The 25,299-nt window shown below is 39.4% G+C and overlaps 1 protein-coding gene across 1 annotated transcript in view; it reads left to right on the top strand.

The window, feature by feature from the left end:
• Nucleotides 1–19,300, top strand: part of LOC134530652 (spondin-2-like) — a 58,899-nt gene extending 39,599 nt beyond the window's left edge. The window contains exons 3-8 of the mRNA XM_063365685.1: nucleotides 1,233–1,444; nucleotides 4,161–4,265; nucleotides 6,021–6,200; nucleotides 11,924–12,074; nucleotides 15,322–15,514; nucleotides 16,257–19,300. Of these exons, the coding sequence (XP_063221755.1) occupies nucleotides 1,233–1,444; nucleotides 4,161–4,265; nucleotides 6,021–6,200; nucleotides 11,924–12,074; nucleotides 15,322–15,514; nucleotides 16,257–16,335 (920 nt within the window). The 3' untranslated portion in view covers nucleotides 16,336–19,300. The remainder of the gene's footprint in view (nucleotides 1–1,232; nucleotides 1,445–4,160; nucleotides 4,266–6,020; nucleotides 6,201–11,923; nucleotides 12,075–15,321; nucleotides 15,515–16,256) is intronic.
• The last annotated feature ends 5,999 nt before the right edge of the window (nucleotides 19,301–25,299 follow it).

Genomic DNA, 25,299 nt, shown 5'->3' with positions numbered 1-25,299 from the left:
GCATGGGTTGATTTCAAATAAGTTATGAGTAAATTCGTCGAATTTTAGTTTTCACGCCATTTGGCTACGCCCGTGTGAAGAAGTGGCTCTTTGTAAGGTGAGCAATAGTGATCCCTAAACTAATATATATTTATATATAGATTACATATTACGTTTGTAGTAAATTTTACATAATTTCGTACTTTGATTTCCAGCAGTTGTCGAAAATATTACACGAATTATCTGAGGAAAGGTTTTTGTAAGTATTCATGATCTTAGCACCTAGGTCACAAATGGCAATCGTGCATTTGTATTGTTTATAATACCGTCGTTGCACGAAAGGGAATGTTGCGTCGCGGCACTGATAAACTTCTATGCAGAGGGGTTAAAGAAACTGGTGCAAAGTTACGAAAAGAAATTGGAAATGAATGGCGATTATTCGGAAAAAAAATTGTGAAGTAGACACGTAGTGAACTGAAACTGTATTAAATATTTCTTCTCACGAGTTTTTTTTTAATGACCAAGCGGAACTTACTTTACGAATATCCCTCGTATTTACAAGTATCTGTCAAATATTTCAAAACTGGTATTTTTCGCGTACTAACCAACTTGCGACGTTTTGAAAATAAAATGACTGCAGATAAATCTATTTATTTACCATCTAAGTTGAATAAAAAAATAATTGGAATGGTGAAATTAACGTGCGGTGGCGATATGAGGTGTTTTCGGAGAAGTTTTTGGGTGGTGGGTTTGCGAAAGAAAGGGTGCGACAAGATGAGTGCTTGAGTGGTGAGAAATAGTCTAGTCACGCATGGGCGTCGCAAGGGTATATTTTTTTGGGGGATTTAGTTGTTGAGGAATATCCATCCCCTGGGAAAATGGCGAGGGGTCCAGCCCCCCCCCCCCCCCCCCGGAAAAATTTGGGGTTTGAAGGTGCAAAAAGGTGGTTTTTAGGCATTTTTCTTTCCTAAATATTGTAATTATAGTTGGTTGCATTATATAATTTATTTTTTATAAAAAATATTTCAGAGAACAAATTTGTAAAAACACAGTGCTCACATTACCACGATTGGACTAAATGCACCATGCGCAACATATGGGTTATATCACAGAAATCATATTAATAATATAACTACGAAACTAAATATATTATTGGAGGGGACGAAATTGAAGACTTTTATTATTGGGGGGGGGGGAAGTGTCCCCCACGGTTGCGACGCCCATGAGTCACGTCCCTGTGTTGTCCGCGGCAGGCCGCTGCCACGACGCCAGCTTCCGCGTGTTCCGGGAGGGCGAGCAGGCCGACCTGGCGCTGCGCATCTTCTCCAGCACGGGCCAGTCTGACGGCCTGGAGGCTCTGAGCCAGAGCCACGCCGGCGTCTTCGACGAGTTCTCCGGAGCCGCCATCCCGGCGGGCCGCGGCCGCGCCGAGGCGGGCTTCTTCAGCGACGGCAACCACAGCCTGGTGAGTCCCCGCAGTCCTGCGCGGTGACACCCGGTGCTTGCATGTCGGCCTGTACGCATGCAGTAAGCAGGTCTGACGTTTACGTTTACCGGCCCCGTTTCACAGTCGCGATATTGCGCAAGGGCTTCTTAATTCCAGTATGGTAGATGGTTTTCTGCCCCCTTTCCCGGGATTCATTCCCGTAAGACTTATAGTAAATTTACGGACTTTTCAACGAATGATTTAACTCAAATAAACGTTCTTACTACGCCGTCTTTCGACGTCCGAGTTGTATGTTCCGTTCCGAACAAAGGTAAAACACTCGCACGTGAACCAAAGAGTGTTGTTACTGTAGACTTAATTTTTTTTTTGAATATTATGTTAATATGCCAAGAATACTAATTTGGATTCATGCCCTGATTAAGTTAATCAGTCTCCGTAAATTTACGAGTATCCCTGGACAATTGTAACCCCGCGTTCTGCGTTAATAGGAGGTGAAAATTTTGGAGTGTAGCACCTGGTCGAATAGGAGCTCCTTGAGTGCGGTCCTGTCCACCTAGGATAGCAGACATCCTCTTTTATTACTGCATGTCTTCCTTCTACTAGGTACGTTAACAGCCGGGCGGGTTTTTTAAATAAGTAAAAAAAAAAATGTTCTAAACAGATTATATGTTAGTGATTTACTATGATATAAGTGAGTCAGAGGCACTTCAGCGTTTGTTATTTGCTTTTCACTTGGTTTGCATTAACTTTCATTTGTTTCTTCATTTAGAAACAATATTTATTTTTAAGCTTATTTTCCTTCATTGTACATATAAAAAAATCCTAGGCTATTACTGTTTTATCTTTCTGCTAATGTGCCAAAAAAAGTTAAATTAACATTCATATTTAAAAAAAAATGCTATCTTCTTTTTTTTGTTATTAGTTGATATTTAAGCATCCTCTTTCTGTGTGATACTCACCCGGCACTAAATTAACCAGAAGAGAATGTCGGGGAGTTTAATACAGACCCGCCCAGGAGTGAGGGCAAGTGGGTTACACTTTGTTCCGGATTTCAGTTAGTGAGTGGGTCCTATGTTTCACACTATATCCATAAGTTGCTTTAAAATAATAAATTAGTTGCAAAATTCACGAAATTATAATGTTACTATTCATCAACCACAAAACACGTCTATAAGCGGGGCCCATTAAAATCATTGGTCGACCAGTCAAGTGAAGTGGCTGTCCATACAATATTCTTTATAGACTACTAGTGAAGTGGTGGGAGTATTACAAATGCATACATGATGTGCGTGGTTTAGAAATGTAGTTAAAACATGCAGATTATAGTCGAGAACGGGAAGCTGGGATCGTCCGCTGTTTCTCGCCGTGGGCCACGGCAGACAAGACTGGCCTGAGTTGGTGCACTGCTATTTTTCACCTTAAATTTACGAAGAACGCTAGTTACAAGCTATCCAGGGATCTTCGTATATTCGACAATTGGCGGCAGGGACGTCGGAACAGTGGGGGGGGGGGGGGGGGGGGGGGGGGGGGCAGCAGGGGCGAGTCGCCCCCAGAATAAATGTTTGGTCCTAGTAGTATTTTTCTCAACCAGAAGTTACAAACGTTGCATTGGTGATCACATTGATTAGGAAATCAAATTTATGATTGTCAATATACTGTAAAAGGATTGCAAATTCCTAGAGGGTATTATATTTAAATTGTACTACATCTACTGTCAGAGTAGTATTTAATACATACTACGTCATTAAATTCTTGGAATGGTATAATTAATATTTTGGTTCGGAAACTCATTAAATAGCACAATTTTGCATCTAAAACTCCAAATTTTTCCGGCGAAGGGCCCCCGGACACCCCCTCCCCCCCGCTCTAGGACTGAGGTAAGTGTGATACATCTTTCCCTCCCCCCCCCCCCACTCATGAAAACGTTCCGACGTCCCTGATTGGCGGTGCTGAGTAAGCTTATTTTTTTTAACATGAATCAACGGTAATAATCTTATAATACTAACAAACCACGAATATTTCAGAACCTCTTTAATAACTGACGCATCGCTCGCGTCAACTACTGGAAGTGATGGCGTCTGAGGTGACTACAGCACCGACAGCGAATTGACACTGTTTAGGAGGGATCAGAGGTTCCGCGCAAGATACGCCCACAGGCGCGTTAAATGTCTCAGGTGAAGTCGAGATTGTCTCTTTCGTCACCGTCAGAGAGAGAGAGAGAGAGAGCAGAGACCACCCGGCATTTCACTCCGTCATGCAGCTGGTTATAGAGAGTTGACGCAAGATCATGATTAGTGCTATGGGGGAGAGGAGCTGTTTTAAAATAAGCTCTCGATAAAATGACTATTAAAGTAAATGTTTTGTGGCTATTATATTACGATAAATATTTGTCAAAGACGAATGCATAACTATTAACATTTTTGTGCTTAGTGTATAATATTTACAGATATTATATTTTACTTAGGTTTTATTGTGAAGCGGGTATCCTAGATAACTGTAGCTTCCCTCCCCCCCTCCCTTAACAATCAATAAGTAAATCCTGATTACGCCCTTGAGCACCAGAAAACACCTCAAATGCTTGCTGTTTCTATTTAGACTTTAAATTTGTTCGGTATGATCTGTTCGTTTGGAGTCGACTGATCATATGAATACACAGTATATTATCTTTATCATCATCATTGTTTGGAACAAATATGCAGTCTTCATTTATAACATCACAGTTCATTTGTTTCAGGTTTCTGTCGTCGTGCGGATAATACCGTCCCCTGATTGGTTCATCGGGCTGGATAGCGTCGACTTGTGCCACAAGGGGTACTGGATCGACGCCTTGTCACTGGAGGTAAAGCATTCTTACAGTTAAGTACACAACTGATGAAATTTTTGCCTCCATTTACTGTGAGTTAAGAAAAATTATTTTTCTTGTTAATAAAATTTTTAAAGAAACACGGAATTTAACTGTGATTTAAATGAAATCTCAGAAATAAAGCATAAACACTGTAATATTAAGAAATTATAACACATGTCATTAATGAAGTTGAAATTTATGTGGTTATAATTTGTTATTTAAAAAACTTTTGGTTCTTTGGTAGAATGCAACTTATTTGTTATTATATCATTATAAATATCTAGTAATACTAACTGTGCTTTCGATGAAAAGGAAGGGCAGGGACACGTCGCAGTAGTCATCACGAGCCATTCTAGCATTTTCCTGGAGTGACGTTACTGTTACTCGAACCCAGGTCCTGCTGTATGCACCTACCAGCGCTCGGTTAAGATTGTGCGTCAACCACCATGTTGGATTGTTTGGTTGTTGCCAATCCAAGATTTTTATGAAGAAAATATATTTTTTAAAAGTGACTATAGAAGAACTGGAAACCAGGAGATGAACGTTTAGCGAGTGAAAACTGCGCAATTAGTCAAGAAAATAGTTTTATTGTGAAAATAAAGCATTATTTCTCCAGGTTTTTAAAAATTCTTAAACGTATAAATATTTTTGCAATTAAGTAATATAAAATAAGGTTTTCAGAAATAAATTAAAACCATACCATAAAGTATCTTGTATTTTCAGTTTGAATACATTTGATTCTCCTTGCTGGGCTGCCGAGAAGGCAAAGATTAAAAGAAAGTGTAGGTGGGGGGGGGGGGGGGGGGGGGGGGGGTAGAGCAAAATCCCTGGGACTTGGGCACAAGGGAGGGGCCCAGTTGGTTTCAAGAATTTTTAATGCCTGATATTGTGTTTACCCTGATACGAGGAAAACCACAAGTCTATGGCTAACAGAATTCATAGGAAACCTTACAAGTAATTCCATACACGCAGAATACGTTTACAGTTATAGCCACAGTAAAGTTTTCAGCCTTTTATATATATTTTTAATGTTCGGTTTTAAAAGTTGTACGTTAAATAAAAGGGAAAGGACATGGCAGAACTTTTGCCCCCGGGTCATTGAATTTTTTTGGATGCCTATGCTTATTTACTGCATAAAACATTTAACAATAAAGCTTTGGTATATAGCTTCAGTATATGTAGCTATAGGAATGTCCATAATGTCCCATAACTCACCGTCAAGCCGAGAACAGTTGATAGGCCAATTGATCACGGTTCTGAATCATAAAAACCATAATTCAAAACGTGTCGTAGTTTTCGCGTTATAAGCAATTTTTTCAAAAGTTTTAAATTTCCCAACTGCGTCCAAAACTATTAGACACTGCGACTAAAACTTTTTGCTACGCAATCATATCTGGCTAAGTTAGCAATGTATTTATTTATTTTTTTGCAGAATGACTAGTCAATATTACCGTATTAAATTAATTTTTTTCCCCGCATAAAGCTTCCAAATAATTCTTTTCCCACCTAAACGTATAGCATTTTTGATTTAATACTGAATTGTTTTTCAATTTTAAGGTTATTTATGATTACGTAGCAAAATGTTTTAGTATGAGTATCTGCTAGTTGGGTACAGTTGAGGAGGATTTCAAAACTGTCGTGTATTGGTTTATTTGACAGAGACATGCAATGAACGGGCGTGTGGACTGTTCTCGGCATGGAGAGAGCGCAGGGGAGCGAGAGGGGGAAGGACGGGCGTGCTGCTGACAGGTGGGGCCGATGGACGCGGGTGCGGACGACGGCTTCACGTTCAGCGCCCCCAACTGGCCCAGCGACCCGCGCGCCCGCGTCACTCGCATCACGGCGCGCCGGCCCAGCCACCCCGCCAACTCCTTCTACTACCCGGACAAGCGGCGGCTGCCCGCCCTCGCCACCTTCCACTTCTTCAAGGTGCTCCCTCTCTCACTCTCTCTGCCGCGTCTGCAGCAGAGTGCCTTCCTCGCTCACCGGCGGCGCCCTGTAACCAATATATTCCACCCAGGGGCGTAGCCAGGATTTGTGTATGGGGGGGTGTTGAGAAGCATGCCCCCCCCCCCCCCCGTATTAAAGCGGGGGTCCGGGGGGTCCTCCCCCGGGAAAATATGGATTTTAAGGTGTAAAATAGTGCTATTTTAGCAGTTTTCGGTACTTAAATTTAAATATTGTAATGGTATAAATTTTAATATGAAATTTGTTTGAGTGATGAATAAGAAATTAATTAAAGACTTGGGTGCTAAGGGGGGGGGGGGGCGTTTGAACCCCTAAACCCCCCCCCCTGGCTTCGCCCCTGAGTCCACCCCCCCTGTCACCTGTAGCCTGCCGCTCGTAGCCTTTTCGTCACCTGAGAATTGGAGTGTTCTATATCCATTGAAGTCGGAACTGAGATATAAGTATTTGAAAGTTCAAACAACTATGAATATCATGACATAGAACAAAATAATATTGGTCTTAAATTAAGCATTAATTAGCATAAAAAACCTAAAAAGTGGACATAGAACACTCCAATACTCAGGCGGCGTTTTGTTGTTGCCGTGCGACTCGAGGCTCCTAATAGATTTTCCTTTTTTCTCACGTCGAGATTGATCCCTTTGTTAACTCACGCCGGACCTGCGCCTAGCGATACGTAGGCCTTCATTTTGATCAAAATGTTGCGTCAATCGATCGAGTCAAACATGACTGACCGTCTAGGAACCCCGTTCGACGCTTGAGCCAAGCATTGACGGCGAGTGACGGCAAGTAGGTACGTGCGTACACAGCATATTTTGATAAGCCACGAAAACGTAGCTGCGAAAAAAAAACCACTATTAATTCACAAAAGTCTCGCAACAAAAATTATACTACCTTCCATATGGGAACTCCACCACGAATGAGTTTTCATCAAAAGATTTAAGGGTTATTGAAGCGCATGTCAGTCGATTGATTCAATCTTTTGATCAAACGATTGACCGTCTAGGGCCTCCTTCATGTGTGTAAACCGTCGTGCGAGTATTTGAATTTATCACCACTTGCGCGACCTTTTACACCCATGATATCACACTAGATAAATATATGTTAAAAATATTTGTGACGGAACAAAAAAATGCGAGAGAAGCATAGTGTTTAATTTACAGACACAGTCTGATAGTAATTACCAGAAATAAAAGATCAACATGGCGTGTTATGCTGTGCTCACAGTTAAAAAAGCATAAGCAAGTGCACAGTAGGCTAGGTACACAACTGTGCAAAATTGGTTCGGAATTGAATTCTTATACATTAATATACTAGCCAATTAAATTTCGCTAAATATACAACACTGTTTGTTGTTAATGTTTCTAAATAAATATTTTAATATATGGTAATTATTCCTCGGCAGCTGACCAGTAGCTTATCAAAATGGTCACTATTTGGATTATTTTGGTTATGGTAGATTATGTAAATCTCTTTTCTCAGTTTCATTTATCACTCTTTACGTTTTACAGATAGTTGACATGATTTATTTTTCAAGCAGGAATCACCTGAACAATGTAATATCTCAACAATTTTTTGTCATCATTTATAACAGATAAATATAAACAGTTCCCAACTCCCGCCAAACTGCCATCTTCTCTGCTCTCATTGGCTGTTTCGCCATGTGTACGTAATAGAAATTAAATTATTCTTTCTCCTCCCATGCACACGACCTTTCTGTGTGTTACTCTGAATCAGTAGGTTACAAAACATGGAGGTCAAATCTTGAGCCCACAAAAAATTTTCTATGTTACTTTTTATTTCCCCCCCCCCCCCCCCCCCCCCCAGTTGTGAATCCACCTTTACACACATCCATCTGTCATCATATTTAAACATATAATAAAACACACGTCAAGGAAACGCAGTCATGTTAACGCCAAATACTAGACTACCAAATAATTTCAGTCGGCGCTCTTAAATCCTGTATTCTTCGGTTCGACACATTCTGTAATCCGGCACCGATCCAGCTGCTCGCGTTCAGATTTTTCAGGTGAATTCGGGCGTTTGTTGACCTTGACCTCGTGCACTGCTCTGGTCGCGTGTTTAGCTTGCTCAGAGTTTATTTTATAGTTTTTTGAAGAAGATATCCGAATAATGGACTCACCCTCATATCTATGAGAGACTTTTGTTAAACAGTCACGTTCATGTGTATTTTCTTCTTGCCGTAGATAGGCTAGTTGCAGGTTCTTTTAAATAATATCACTGTATTGAATTAATTTTTCTTTGATATTCCCGTTAAAAGTATATCGATGTTTGATAATAAGGAAAAATAGCTTTTCCGACACGGCGTGGCCCCGAACGTGCCGGATTAAAGAGCCATTATTGTAGGACACTCGTGCGGTAATGAAATAATTCATCACTTAAATAGTTTAAAAAGTACACAGCTCCAAAAATTTATATTTTAAAAAACTACAATAATCACCAAAATTAATACCCACACAGCTTACTACAAGACCAAGAGGTTTTGAAGCATTTAATATATTCAGACGACCTTAATACAGACTTGACTACGCACATTTAATGAGAAGGACGCGCTGCACAGGCCCTGTAACACTATCGAATATATGTATCTAAATGTATTTGACAATAGAGTTTGAAGGGCAATGCTGGTCGGAAAATTGCTTCCAATTTTCTCCATCAATTAAATTTGGCCAGATAATCTCAAATATGTGTTTAATCATGTCACACTATCAAAGTTTATTTTTGGTCTGAGCTTCTCAAACTTTTCAATTTTAATCTTACTTGAAATTAAATTATACATTACATTGATGGATGGAATTTTTGAAATTATTATATGATTTTTGTGCAGTTATATTAACTTTGAAAATCTTGGTCAATTTAACTCATATTAATACTCATTACATAATTAAATAAATTTTTAGTGATTATTTAGAGTTATGTCGGGTAGACTGGGTACGGTTGAAACATTTTAGCGTGTAATGTAATTTGTTTCAACCGTCCCAATGCCAGGGTCGGTTGAAACAGTGCCTGGGGTCAATCGAAACACATGCAAATAATACAAAATATAATAAATGAACATGTTTTATTCATCGTCTAATAACATTTTACGACTCGTATTGGCACAGTTGAACATCACAAATATTTTTTATTATTATTGAAGTATTTCACGATACTTATAATCTAACATTATTTTAATCAGCCTTCAAAGGTTTATATTAAGTACAACTTAAATTATATAATAATCAGATGTTGGTGACGATTTTTTTGTAATGTTTGTGTACTACTTGCTATTATATTTCTCATAATTCAACAGCATTAATTATAAACTAGATTTTAGCACTCCAGCTAACAAAAGACTTTGAGTAAAACTTCAAAACATTATTTCTATAAACATCTACATTTTGATGCATAGATAAACAAATGACAAAACAAAACCTCAATACTTTTTGTTTAAGAGAATAAAAGTCAACAGCTTTAAAAAAAACTTCAGCGCTTCAGCTATAAAATAGGTTAAGAAAAAACTAAAGACTTATTATTTCTATAAAAATCAATATTTTAATCAAAAATACTTAAGTGGTTATGAGATCATTCGTAATCACAATTGTGGCAAACATAACTATGACTACCTTCTGTGCACTCTTCATGAGCCCACATTTTATAATCTGTGCATTGTATCCATTTTTCCCTCGGTCTGCTTTCTGAATATGCTGACATACAAACAAAGCAGCAGCACTCCTCTTCTTCTGATGATGATGATTCATGTTGCGTGTTAGTTTTTTTCTGTTTGTATCATTTCTTTTAGTCTTTCTTCCATCTAATCTTTTCTTAACTTGCTTAGCTTTGGTTTTTTCAATCTGTTTTCGTGTTCTCTTCTTCTCTCTTCTTTTAAAGGTGTATCTGTGTAGATTGTAGATTTCCTGGTTTTTCGCCCCCTGTTTGTTAATTTCCTTGGAGGATCTTTTGGTAGTGGTCGTACTGCTTCCGGCGAAAACATACGCGGTGTACTCGAAGTCGCGATATTTTCCGTTTGATTTGTTAAAAGAGGAAATGATTGAGAACTTGCAGAGGGTTTGGGTGAAATTTGCTGAACACTACCACTACTTTAATGTCAGGGTAGTGTAATCAAAGGTTCTGGATCTGCAATTATGTTTTCTTGTTCTCTGTCTGGGACTTGTGAACACTGTGGCATATTTACAGTTGGTTTTTGTACAAAAAGAGCTGCGTCAGTATTTATTCTCATAAACATGCGAAACCATTCTTCGCCACCCATTTCGTTGTCATCCCAAGTACGAGGTCGTGATAAGTTGTACTTGACGGTTAGTTGGTATGCCAATTTCATAACATCCTTTTTAGTTAGGCAAAAAAAATATATGTCTGCACATCTAATTAAATATTTAGATAGTTAATGCTCTTGTTCCTGGTTAAACACTCGATTGTGAGCCTTATATCCCATTTTTTGATTTTCATCACCACCAGTCGCATCTCGTTTACGTACATACCTCAACAGGGAACAGTGGTTCAGTCCATTCTTTTCTGCCGCTATTCTCAACGAAGACCCGGCTTTTACATCTTCATAGGCTTGTTTGTACGTTGATAAGTCGGCCTGACCTCTCGTAGTCTTCCTTTGGCGTACCCTTGGCAGGGGCGCAACAACTAAATTTCCAAAGGAGGGGCAATATACCTTTTTATAAAGAATCATCGATCCCCCCCCCTATTGAAGCGGGGGGTCCGGGTGTCCTCCCCCAGGAAAATTAATATTTCAAGGTGGAAAATGGTGCAATTTAAGCAGTTTTATTATCTAAAAATTGATTACACAGCACTTTCTTTGCCCCCGTTTGCCCCCACTTCAAGGTTTCAGGGGGGGGGGGGGCGCAAAATACCCTTGCCCCCCCCCCCCCTGTTGCTGCGCCCCTGACCCTTGGCATCTAAGAAACAAGAAAACTAAATAAATAAACTGTTTCAACCGTACCCACAAAAAATGTTTCAACTGTCCCCAACCCCCCCTTTAGGTATAAAATGGCTTACAGTAAGAATGATAATAAATTTGAATAAAAACTAATCATACATCCATATTCTACAAACTTCAATTAAAACGATACAAAACTCTCCACACTATAACTTTAATAAAACCATACTTAATAATTGCAAAAAATGTACGAACAAAAAATACTTACTTTTCCATCTAAAAACACAATGGGGCTTGCTATATGTGTTTCGACTTGTCGCCCGCTTCGTTCTCCCCTTGTACCCCTCACCACATCACGCACGATGTCGAGACATCCGCTTTGTTTCAACCGTCCACCGTTTCAACCGTACCCAGTCTACCTTGCACGTGTTACTTTTTACACGTAACATAATTTCGCATATGACATTCATACTTAAATTATTTTAGTTATTTCACCTTTATAACCTCTTTTATCACCCATGTGTATTCGCCATTTTAAGTATTCGTTGTGACGGAAACGGACGTCATTTTCCTTTTCTCTAGGCACGATTTTGAATTGGCCGATCCGCATACATGTTTTAGAACCAGTCCTATATGCAAAATATTTTATGGAAACTCAAGTCATCGACTTGTCAAACAAACATGGCTGTGCTTGTAACGTTTTCGGTGATGTCGTAACCCTGCCACGAGGTACTGGAAGGTGTTGGAAGCGAAAGGTTGACGGCCTGGTGCGGGCTTGCAGGAGAAGGTGTACCGGCTGAGCGGCGCGCGCGCCGGCCAGGCCCATGACGCCGCCATGACAGTCGACCAGCTGGAGGGCGCGCGACAGGACATGAGCAACGACGTGCCGCGGGTCCCGGCCGGCCGCCGGCCCAAGCACGGCAAGGGCCGCCGTGAGTACCCGCTCCCCCTGCCAACACGCCATGTTGCTTTCAGCAGCGACTGTTTTATATTTCCTGTTTGGCTTGTTTTAATGGAATGCCTTAATTTATTAATGGCTGACTGCTACTGAACCTGAAATCTGTGAATGATTGTCGTTTGGAATCTAAACAAACTTGAAGAATGACACAACTGTAACAATATTGTAAATATACACTGTTGCGAACTTTTGAAATATCTAAATTGGTGATATGAGCCTCTACTAATTCAGATTTTTAATATCAAACTATATAAAAAAGTTATCGCAAATTAACCGTTGAGACCAATATGGCGTCTTTTTGGTCCTTCTTCTCCCACTTAAGCAAACAAATAAGGTTGGTTATTTCATTTTTTCTTTGTCATTCTAAGGTTTTTCTTGTAAATTTATCAGGACAGATCTCTTGCATTTGTCGTTGAGTCAAGATTTTTTCTCTACAATATTATTTATTGAATACAATCTCACAGCAATGAAAAGTCACGCAAGTATTTATAATTATAATCTTTTGCGTGGCCGTTTGCAACGTTTAGTAAATATCTGGTAAACAATTTTGTGACCAAATAACAAGTGTACAGGGAAATCCCTTTATTTACAGTAATGGCGTGAAAATAAAATAACCAGCTAGACGTTGAAGGTAGTTTTGAGCGCAAAACGTTCAAAATAACGCCTTGGCTTGAAGGTATTTCTTAAGTTACTTACAAATAGGTTTCTTCAAATAAAAAAAATTGATTCATAAGAATTGAGTTTGTTTAGAAATATATGGCGAAATATTCTGTCGTTTTATTTTCAAATATAAAGTTTCCAAATAACTGACCATCATGCGCAAAGTGTATTTACGTATTTTTTAAAAAATATTTAGTATCACTGTAATAAAATAACAATCGATGGTTCAGAAAATACTTAAATTTACTTATAGCGGAAGAAAAAAAAATTGTCATCATACCTAAGATAGAAAAAAGTGATTGTATAATCTCTTACACTCTTAATGGGTCATCCACACCGGGGTTATTCGAGAAGTGTGATGAGATTATAATAGAGCATTGGTGGGGGAAACAGGTATGGCCTGAGAAAACCCACCGAAATACGGTAAAGTTCGCCACTTTCCAATTGTGTGGGAAAACAGCTGTCTATAGAACCTAGATTGCCTTGGCGGAAGGAGAGTTGTCACACCGCTCAATCACCACTACTTTCCTAAATTATCTAATATTATCAACATTAACATGGTTGTTCCGGAATACATTTTCTTAAAATATCATTCAAAACCAGGTTTACTGCAGGAGAATTCACTATGCGTAAAATAGTTCGTGGGCGAATGCCTCAATGAGATAATAAAAGTTATTTTTACAACTACACTCTTTGCCCTCCCGTACTTAACCTAAAACTATTATACGTTCCCCTCGTTCCCGAAATTCCAAGACGTTCGGGTAAGGCAGCGAATAAGCACTGTCTCGTTGGGACACAACAGTAACCTAACTCGCGGGACGTTCTCCAGAACGTGTCCAAACCGAATACCAGTAAGGAAACAAATCGGCAACCGTTTTTATAAACGGTGCCCTGTGCGAGGCTAGAAACTGGTTTCAACACATTCTAGCGGATGTTTCGCAACCATAGATAGAATTGTTACGGCAAAAATACAAGAGATAGCAGCACCATCGCACAAAAATAAAACTGCCATTCTATTTTTCTCAAGTACTTTTTAAGTTGCAATTATTTCTTGTTATTACCATTAAATTGTACAGAATGTATTTCAGGATAATTTCGCTATTATAAAGTTTCACTTGACACAACAATACGTTTGGTACATCCCCAGATGTTCACGAAAATGAATATATACGAGTTAGTGGCGCCAGACGCGGATCCGCCATCTGAACGAAATTAACGATAAAGTGAGGCATGTGCATGCGCGGAATTTGGATAACAGATCGGCAACAGATAGGACACCAAAGGCCATTTCCTAAAAATAATTGACTGGCCGTGTCCTATGGTGCACAAGAAATATGGTTAGGTTACAGTTGTAGCACATTCGAACTCCTAAACCCTTATTTTTGTGGCGCCTTCTAGGAGGCGACACGTTCGTTCTGTGGTGCCCTCTGTAAGCCTGAGCTGGAATTAAAAATGACGCCCCCTGGGAAACTATTTTATAAATTTAAACATAGCGCTCCCTAACATATGTCACTAATACTATTACCGTGAATATATACTTATAAATCACATATTCCTCATTTATTTTTGATCTCGCAGACTAAATGTTAAAGGAGTAAGTCTTCAAACCTCAACGTGCTTGTGACCCTCGGTTCGGGGTTCGGCTACTTTATACTTAGTTTTTGTACAAAATAAAATTGATCGGCAACACTAGCGACATCTACCTCCAAGCTTCGGGACTGATATGGCTGCCGCCAGCAGACCAAAACAAGATGGCGGCAAACGGCAGACGACGCCTGACTGATGAGGGGCAGCCTTCTTTTCACAGACGAGAGAGCCACACCCGAAGTTTCCTGAAGTTCATGATCTCTTTTTTTTCTTCCCCGTATCTTTAATGTAGCTATCCTAACCAAATCAACCGTCCACAATGTTTTAAAGTATTTATAATGTAGCTAACCTAACCTAATTGACAATTAGTATCCTTTTATCCAGGGGCGTAGCCGGGGGGGGGGGGGTTAGGGGTTCAAACTTCCCCCCCCCCATCCCCCTTAGCACCAAATCATTAATTAATTTCTTGTTCATCACTCAGACAAATTTCATATTAAAATTCATTAAATTTTTACCATCACAATATTGGTTTAATTTTAAGAACCGAAAACTGCTAAAATAGCACTGTTTTACACCTTAAAATCCAAATTTTCCCGGACCCCACCGCTTGATTACGGGGGGGGGGGGGGGGGGGGGGGCACGCTTCTAACAACCCCCCATTCACAAATCCTGGCTACGCCACTGCTTTTATCAACACCGCCATATTTATTTACAATGAACAAAAAAAAAAAACCTCAGATGCACGATCGGGGGGTTTGTGAGAAGAAGGCCTCCCGGGGACGAGCCGGCAGCGAGGCGCGAGGGTTGGCGCAGGCAGTGGCGGATCCAGGATTCTGGTTTGGGAGGGGCTTGACCCAGCTGAGGCTAGGCTCTATCAAGGCAAACACTAAAACAATAGTGGACCCAGATGCTTTTGGAGGGGGCTTGAGCCCCTTAGCCTCCCCCCCCCCTTCTGGATCCGCTACTGGGCGCAGGTCGGGCGCTGGCGTGCCGCGCGGGCGCGTGGAGCCCGTGGACGGCGTGCAGCGCGTCGTGCGGCGTGGGCGAGTCCTCGCGCACCAGGACCGTGGTGCAGCACGCGCGCCGCGGCGGCCGGCCCTGCCCGCCGCTGGCCGAGACGCGCTGGTGCGGCGGCCACACCGCCTGCCCGCAGGACTTCTTCAACTGGTGAGCGCGTGGTCCCTCGTCCTTCCGGCGGGCGCACGCGGCGCGTTGCGCTTCCATGTGCCCATACTCCGTGACTGGTATACTCAAATATTCATTCTGCATCAAAATACAAAACTTTTCAAGTAAAAAAAAACGCATACTATCCGTTGGAGTAGATTTCATAAGCAAACGCACTTGCCAATGTATTCATTGGCTGATTTAAACCTGTTCTGTTTGCAAATCGTAAGCTGATTTTAGAGCCACGCGCAGAAGGCAAAGAATCGGTCCACGTCATCATTATTTTATGATGCAGTTCGCCGAGAGAAAGCATGATTTATTGTTTGTATCAACCAAAAAGCTGGTCTAAATGGTGCCAAACAAATACGCTGTTTTGTCGATAAAATATTTTCTAAACTTAATGTCACTCAAAAAATTTTTTACATTTATCTCATCGCCAAAATGCAGAGATGAGCCGGTGAAAATGAATGGTTGTCGCAACGAAATGCGAGTTAGAACAAGCTGTTAGGTTGAAACAGCTATTGGTTATTTTATTGTAAATATTCTGAACAAATAATGGTTATGGAAACCATTCCTTCCTCTCAGTGTAGATGTTAAATAAGGATGTCGTTGGTTGGTTCATGGAACTTCATTAGTCGACATTGAGAAACACTAACAGTACCTATATTTTTAATTTCTATCAAAGAGAGGAATTAGTGTGCGCTGCACTGGCAGTACGTCTTGACAGTTGTCGCTATTGTGTCAGTTTTCAGTGTTGCCTGAGCTGGACAGGTGACGTCCTGGCGCAGTGCCAGGCGTACGGCTCAGATTTCAGTGAAGATTAAGATTAATACGGCCTCAGGTGCTGAAGACTATATATTAAAATACTTCAAACACGGAAGTACAACTGATATCCCACCGCAGACTTTATTCACGCAGTAAAATGATGCTTTTGGTATGCTTTAACTTAAATTTGCAAACTAAATAAATAAAATTAAATGTAGCTGACAAATACATGTTTATATTTAGCTCTCACAACAGCTGCCACTTCTTGATTCTAGTTTCAAATTTCTGTCTGCCTGTGTTTAAAATTGGCTTTGCAAAATTATCATCATTAGCCACACCAAACCAAGCAACAGGGATGAATGTGTTCCACATGAGATTCTTACAACATAGCTAACAGTGATATAATTCACGTCCTCTAAATAAAAAAATATAAAAAATCAGAAAAGCAAACGTGTAATGGATGTCTCTTTAAAAAAAGTTATAATATAGTAATTACAAATTATTCTTTGGGAATTTCACGTTAAGGCTGCCATATAAAAGAGCCTTTTCATTGACGATCAGCTGTTGGTAATCGATATGAAATTTTATGCCTGCAGCATGTGGCGCCGTGTTGATGTTCATCTTCATCAGTCAAAGGCTATTACTAAATTTCGCCATGCCTGTTGTTCGTTATTAGTAGGTAAATTGGATGAACAAAATAAATAGTTCTGAAAAATTGTACTAAAGATTTTGCAATCATTTATTTTTTTGAATGAGATAACATATTATTAGTTTTGTAAGCGGTACTTATTATTAAATGTTTAATTTAATATGTAAGAAGTCACAAATATTAATTGCATTTTATATTAATTAGGGTAAGTGTGTTGTGTACCTGAGTAGCTATATTTATGATGGTATAAATGGTTCAACATTGTTATTGAAAAGTGTGTTTTCAGACGCACCCAACATATCATTCTAGTGATCTCCTCAGCCTTAAGACTGTGGCTAGTGGTTGGAGTGTCTTTATTTTCAGCCGTATTAGTTGTTCGATGTCGAGTGAATAAAATTAACTCTTCCTTATTGTTTTGAAAGTCCGCTATGCAAGACTTCTTGTATTGACCGTTAGCATGGTCAAGATCTATGTGCACGCAAGTCTGAACTTTGCCTTATATATATTTCCACTAGAAGAGACATAACTGCAGTAATTTAACTACAGTATCACAAAGCTTAAATATTCACAATTTTTGACGTTGAGATAAAATTGAAACGTTGATAATATGCTAAAACATAGCATAGGATTAATTTTAGATCTTAGGTTTATTATGGATTAAATGAATACTTCTGAGAGCCGCATAACATCTTCATGTAGGGTTGGTTGGTCGGTGGCCGTGCGCGCTAAGGATAGGAAAACGACTGTGTGGGAGTCAATGTATACATTTCTTCCTCCCTGTCCCTAAATCTGGTAAAGTACTTCATAATGAATTACTATTAGCAAAATGTATCATAATTTCACTTCAAAAAACCATAATGACAATCATATTTAAAAGTTTTTAAGGATATATATTTGATTTTAATTTAATTTTGGCATTAACTACTGTGTAAATTGTTTTGTAAAATATTTATATTATACATATGTATCTTCACCTCCACATCTCAAAAGTCTCTGTTTCTTATATCACATTTACTATGGTTCAAAAATTATTAACACGGTTTGGGGAATAAAACTGGAGCGTGTCTAAAGTGTCCTTCCCCAGCTTAGTTGAAGCTGTTTCTGCGCTGATGGTGACGAGGGTTGGCATCACTGACATTGCTGGATATTTTTGCCACCGAGTCGGCCTCCTAGTGACTTGCAGCTCACTGCGGTCTTGTGGAGAACCCGTCACCTCTGGCACAGTCATTGCGGGGACACACTTGTCTTTTTTAATTGTGAAATCACGCTAACTCTTATTATAAACCTTGGGGGGAAAAAAGTGCATATTGATTTTAAGCGACAAAATAAACTGCTTTTCTAATATACTCCTAAGATGACTCGGTTTTTGTCAGATTTTAATGTCGGCTATGAGAAGGGATTTTACCAGAATGGATTTCAGAAGTGTTCAGATAATCGCTAATTAACTGTTGTGTTAGAAAGTGCTGCTATCTTAGGAACTTCATTTGCACAGAGAATGTTTTCCGCAGTAGTTGCAGGTACCTAAGAAAGAAGAAACAATATAGTGTAGATCATAAATGTTCTCATAGGGTAGTAATGTAAAAAGTTTTCGAGAGTTGTAAATATTAATGCGGTAGTCAAATTGTAAAGAGCTTGTGTTGTGTTTGAATTAATTCTTAGCATTTTTGATTCGTGTTAGTCAGGTGGTGTACACTAGAAACCCTAACGTGCTCTGCCACCATATGCTTATATTGACACTGCCTTTGCGGGTACCCTGGTGAATCATTACTGAACACTTAATCATGTGAAATTATTAAATTGTATAGCGCTAGTGGTGTCATAACAAGTAGTTTTAATTAGAGTGCACATATGAAATAATGTTAAAATGTGTGTGTGTTCATATGTTCCGTACATAAAAGCAAACTGTAAGTTATAAACGTCACCATATCACTGTATTACTCAATTGTTAACGCTTTCCAATGTTTTCTGCCTCAAAGGCTACCAGGGTATATGCAACTGACATGACATATCATTGCAATTAGTTTGGCATTCCTAGTATAAGGCTAACCATAAAAGTGCAACAATGCTTTTAAAAGTAGGGCCAAGTGCATATTGACTGAAAAATCATCAGACTATTTGTATATCGTTTGTATGTGAGCTGCATTAGTAAAACACGACTACAGGGCATTAAATATTAAAAAAGAATTGTAATGGTGATATTGTTTTATACTGTAAGAATTTTTAATGTATTAATATTCTATAAGTTGAGCAAAGTGTCCATGTTCACTTCAAATCTGTGTTGCCTATTGCCAGATCATTAAAAAAAAAATGTTTAAAACTTTTCTTTGTATTGTTTTGTATAGAAATATTTAAATAAAATATTTTGTGAGATACAACTTGTTCAGTATGTAAGCGGTAGTCCAACAAACCCTATTTCGACGAGCTGGAGTATCATCTTGTAGAAGATGGTTGGAGGTTTTGTCGTGAAGGCAGGTGTGAACTGGCTACCGTCACGGCAGTGCCAGCCAAAAGGTGTTGGATGCTCTTCAAAGAGGTCGCTGCTTGCCTCCAAGTGGAAGGCACACTGGGAAATCTCCCGGCCAGTTCTGCCCCGCATGAAGGACGAGCACGAGGCCTAACCATCCCTCCAGGGACGTCGCCAGGGAAGAGGTCCCAGGGTCCGGCCCCCACCCTTCCCCAATATAAAAGAAGAAAAATGCGAAAACAGAATGATAAAATAACAGCAATTTAGCTACATTTTAAAAATATTATTTCAATCCTTAGTGGGCAATATTAGTGTATTTCCTCCATAGTAGTGTTACAGCTCTCCTACACATAAACAGCAGAAATTGTGTTTATATTTCATGCCAGTTTGTACATGTTTAAGAATATCCTTCATATGCTTATTTCATGTATTTGTTAACATTAATATATATAAATATATATATATATTTATTTACTACTCGTTTTAACGAAATCAAACAATTGACTTAAGAACAAAGTATTAAAACAATAAAATAAAAATGAACACAATATAAAGTGCCCAGTTTTTTTTTCGCAAGCTAAATAATTACTTGAAAATTCTATGTGTAAACGTTGGAATATAAAATACTACTTTGTCTGAGATTCTAGTGTGACAAAAAATTTTCTCTTTAAAATTAAAAAAATCCATTATAAAGAATACTTACTCGTAAAAAATGATATAATGGTTATACTAGACCCCATCCTATACAAAATCCTGGCTACGGCCTTGACCAATTTTCTCAACGTGTCTGTTTAAGAGTTTACTATAATGGACAGAAAAATACCTCAGAAGTTGTAATCATACTGGGGTTGGAATAGTATTTAAGTACGGAACTCTTAATAATCAGGAGATCTCAAAAAATTAGATTAAAGTAAATCCATGCTAAATTTCGTCATGATCACCGATAAACTGCCGAGTGCTAACCGTAATAAATCACAAAATACTACTTAATTGGACAGGTTAAACAAATTGGCCTTGTATATTTTTTGAGATCAAAATTATATTTCTGAAGGGGAAAATCAATCAATCAGGTCTTGGCCAATATGTCTGCATTTTTACTAGCCATATTCGGCCTAATATATTTCGATAAATAGTTGTTAACAAAATTTTTAAAATACAGCATGAATGCCTAAGCATATGTAATTATCCAAAGTAGTATGTAAATGTTCCTCCTGGCACAGGCGTCAGGCGGTGGATTGTGAATGTACTGATTTTACAATATGTATGTGGATTTAATTACCTACAAATTGATTGGCCTGCATTTAGTTACATTATACTGTTTTTCTTTATTATTATTTATTACATAATGTTCTTGTATACCCTATATGGCAATATCATTTTTTTTTCAATGCTAAGTTCGATGGTAAATATATAAATAAGGACATCAGTGCCATGTTTCTTACGCGTCAATAAGCTGAGACATGGACCATAAAGACTTCACTTGTATTCTACTGGAGACAATTATATGGCGCGACTCATATTCGAGGGGGCCCCTAGTGGTGAAAATGTTAGATTTTTTGATCCAAAATTAAGGGTGCAACCCATGTGAAGGGGTGACTCTTCTGCAGGTTAATGCGGAATTTCTGATAACCATCCCTTATTATATTTTTTTTCTCATTCTGCAATAGTGGTTTGAAAAAATTGACTTGACCTTTCACCTGTCTATTTGTAATAGCGAATCGCGTCTGAATGATTATTTAATATTGGATTGTGACATCACGACGGCCATATTGGAAAGGTGTGACGGGACACATCGTAATGGGACAATGAGCGTAACGGGACACCGCGTAACGGGACAATGAGCGTAACGGGACATGTAGTACCGTGACCTTGACCCGGCGGTCATTTTGGATCCGCCATCTTAAATCCGCCATTTTGGAGGACGTCATTTTGTTTTCTTGAACATTCCGGCATTTTGTTTTCCGCCATTTTGAATTATGACGTCACCGTTGCAATTTTCGTTACGCCCGTCGTCTTTAACTTTTTTATTTATTATCCGATTTTTATGAAAAAAAAATTTAAAATTTATAAAAAAATTCAATTAATAAAATTTTAATAAAAAATATTTAAAAAAACATACATTTACGGCACGGAGCTCGGAGTCCTCGGTTCGAACCCGATGAGGGCAAATAAAAATGGCGAACGATCCTTCCCTCACAGTGGCTGCAGGCAGACTGACCCCCACCACTTTTTACCATGCATATATATCATCAGGTAGTATGACTTCATGTCCGCCATCTTGAAAATCCGTAATTTTTATGTTAGAAAATTGGGAAAAAATTTAAAATCATTAAAAAAATTAATCAACCAAATTAAATAATAATAATCTTTAAAACTACCGTTGCACTTTTCATTACGGCCACCATCTTGAAAATCCGTAATTTTAATGCTAGAAAGTCGTGAAAAATTCCAAAATTCATCAAAAAATTCACTCATTAAGGAAATTATTGATTCGAAACATGGTTCGATCCCTGGCCAAAACAAAAAAAAATGATTTAAAAAACTACCACAAAAGTGACAAGTTTGAGAAAATAAAAAACACCGCAAGTACTTTTAAAAATTTTTATTACATAAATTCTAACCTACGACAAGTACAAAAAAAACACAGACAAAGTACTAAAGTCTTGTGGATTTCTCGATGTCTGCATCAGCCACCCACGAATTAAAGCGAGCTGGAAAGCCCCACCACTTGACGTAGGTTCGTCCATTTCTTCGTTTTATAATCTTCTCCACCAAGTACGTATCGGGATACAACGTAGGCTGAATCTATTCGGCATAGAAGCCGCCACGGATAGGTTTGTGGTCCAAATATTCGAGGTAGTAGGTCCTAGGCTCTGATTCACGAACATGTGTCACACGGAAAAGTTCGGGACTCCAGTTCGCAGTGAAACCTTTCTCGAAGATACCTTTCTGCTTGGAGATTCGCACAATGTCACCGACGTTAGTTTTAAGCTTTCGTGGATCTTTCTTCTTTGTGTTGGAAAACACTGTTCGAAGTAGGTGATTGTCCTTACATCCTTTGGCTTCATTTTCGTGGTAGAATGCACTGTGGAATTTTACTCGCTTATTAGTTTCGACAATATGTCAAGCCACTTGTAATTTCCGTTAGCCGTGAACTGTCGCCACATCTTGGAACGCAAAGTTCTGTTAAACCTTTCGACAACGGAGGCTTTGACGTTACTAAATGTAGAATAATGTTTGATGCCATACTTCTTCATCAAAGCCTTGAAGGTTGCATTGTAGAATTCTTTCCCGAGGTCCGTTTGCAGGTGCGACAGTACACGTCCATCATGCAAAATACTGTCCATGGCCTTGGCTACTTCAGTTGCAGTCTTTGATTTGACAGGTCTAGCCCAAGAGAACTTGCTATAAACATTGATGACTGTCATCATGTACTTGAAACCTTTATTCAATCGGGAATATGGTATCATCTCAACAAGGTCCGCCTGGAATAAATCATCAATTCCACGAACTATAACCTTGCGACGAAGGTATTTTCGTCTAGCAGGAGCATGAAGTTCATCAGCGATTCTGGTTCGACTCATTGTATGTAGCCGGCTTCCCTTAGTTCTTCAAGTATGGAGACTATTTCGTTGATGTGCGAATAGTTTCCTACACTAAGCGAAGCATGTAGAATTCTAAGGCGATCAACTAATTCATTGGGGTCGTTCCAATAAACATAGTCAAATATCTGACCAATTTCTAGCTTTTTTAAACCTTCACCATGTATTGTTAGTTCACTGAAGAGATTAGCGAGAATGTCGATTTTTTCATGATCTTCGTCTTTATATACACCACTATCTGGATCGTTATCGCGAAAATGTGCATTGGTTAGCTCTAGCAGTTTTTTGTACTCTTGTAAGTCTTTGTGAGAATATCCTTTAGGCTCCCTGCGAAACAGCAATTCGTACAGACCCGGAGTCCCACGCGTTTTGAACTCTTCTACGCGCACGATATTTCCTGGTAGAAAGTATATTTCTTTAAGTTAGTAGATGAGTATAACTGTGGTGAAAAAATGGTATCTCAAACATACAATGGAGCTGCTGTTATGGCTGGTCATCTGAATGGGCTAAAAAAATTAGTAAGAGAAAAATATGATAGTGCTATATTCATACATTGTTGTGCGCATAGACTCAATCTTGTGCTTTCGCAATCACTCAACAACATTACATATTTAAGATATTTTTCAAAACATTAAGTGGGTTTGCCTCATTCTTCTCTCATTCTACCAAACGAACACAGGCATTGGACAAATTTGTGAGAAAACGATTTCCCAAAGTATGTCCTACAAGGTGGAATTATAATTCCCGTTTAGTTTATACGATTTTTGAAAACAAATCAGATCTGATAAGTCTTTTCTAAAACATAACCGAAAGTCCTGATGAATGGGATAATGAAATAAACCTACATTACTGCACGTGGCTTCCTAGCTGCATTATTAGAATTCAATTTTAATTTTATGTTACATTTTCGTAGTCCCGGATATCACCCTCGTGATGCGGGTTGCGTCGTATTCTCAGGGAGGGTTCAGGCCTCGTGGCGGGGGAAATTAACACTATCCGAGCTACAATGATGTTTCGACAGTTTGACCACGAGTATTTATTGAGCCCTTCGCGTAATCTAGGTACATGGGCAATCCGCGGCACAACACCCGTCCCTCCGCGGAGTGAGGCTCGGCTGCACGTGTTTGGGAGTCGGGCAGGCGCCAAGTGCGGACTGCACCCCCTGGTTCCGTGTGCGATTGATGAACTGTCTCTGCCCCTTCCCTATGATAGCGAGAAACCAATTAAGTTGGAACGCCGTCGCCAGCGACGTAGAGTCCGTCCCGTTGCTGCACGCACGTGTCCGCCGATGCGCGCAATGTCCCGCCTCAAAGAACTAAAATAAATACTTATTTACAATTAAATTGGTTACAATGGCGACCAATAGCGTAACGCCCGTGAACGTGAAAGTCCTGATCGCCCGGATCCAATCTCACCGGTCGTGGCTCACGTCTCACTGCCGCCTTTGAATATATATATATATACTGTATAGAAGTCGCCAGCCCAGGTTAAAATTTCTAATACGGTTTTGAGGTAGTTGGTTAATTCACCGCCGCAATCGCCACCATCTCTAGGGTATCGACTTGTGGTGGTCCCTAGCGGACAAGTGTCGAACTCTTCAAACACCCCTTCCCCCTCCCGTTGAACGACCTTGAGCTGCAGTGAATGATAGATGGGGGTGCGGGGAATGACAGCGGGCGACAGTGCTGAGCTCTAACGTGTAAATAACAACTAAGACGATACAGGGCGTTACGGCAGCGCACTGCAGCGGTGAAGTTCCCAAGCTGCTCATCATACGCTTATGAAAAACGTAGAGTAAATCCTATCCACTCGCGACTTCTATACAGTATTCAAAGCTGCCGCACTCGTCTCGCCATGCGACCGCCTCGCTCAGCCGCCAGATGACTACTGCCCAGGGTGTCCACAAGGAAAAAATATTTCGTACCAACTTAGGTGAGAAAAAAGTACTAGATTAGAAAAAAATGTACTAAATTATAATTTGTTATAGTTTTTAACAATTTAGGAAGTTATTAGGACATTGCAATGCTCGAACTTAAATATCACACCACACACATACATTCCATAGTTTTATAAAAATAATTACGCCTAATAATAAAACATATTGGAGTTACAATAATATTATTATATTAAAGAAAAATGTACTAGATCTGTACTAAACCTCTAAAAAAGTTATAAAAGTACTAGATCTAGTACGAAAGTACTAACTGTGGAGACCCTGCTACTGCCCCCGCCTGCCGCGTCTCTGCCTCTCCGCCCGTCATCCCCCCCCCCCCCCCCCACTTCGCGACACGTGCAATGCTCGGAGTGA

This window comes from Bacillus rossius, chromosome 3 (assembly GCF_032445375.1).
Source record: "Bacillus rossius redtenbacheri isolate Brsri chromosome 3, Brsri_v3, whole genome shotgun sequence".
Taxonomy (NCBI): Eukaryota; Metazoa; Arthropoda; class Insecta; order Phasmatodea; family Bacillidae; genus Bacillus; species Bacillus rossius.
The sequence above is the reverse complement of the archived record's forward strand: the minus strand, read 5'-3'. Positions and strand labels throughout refer to the sequence as shown.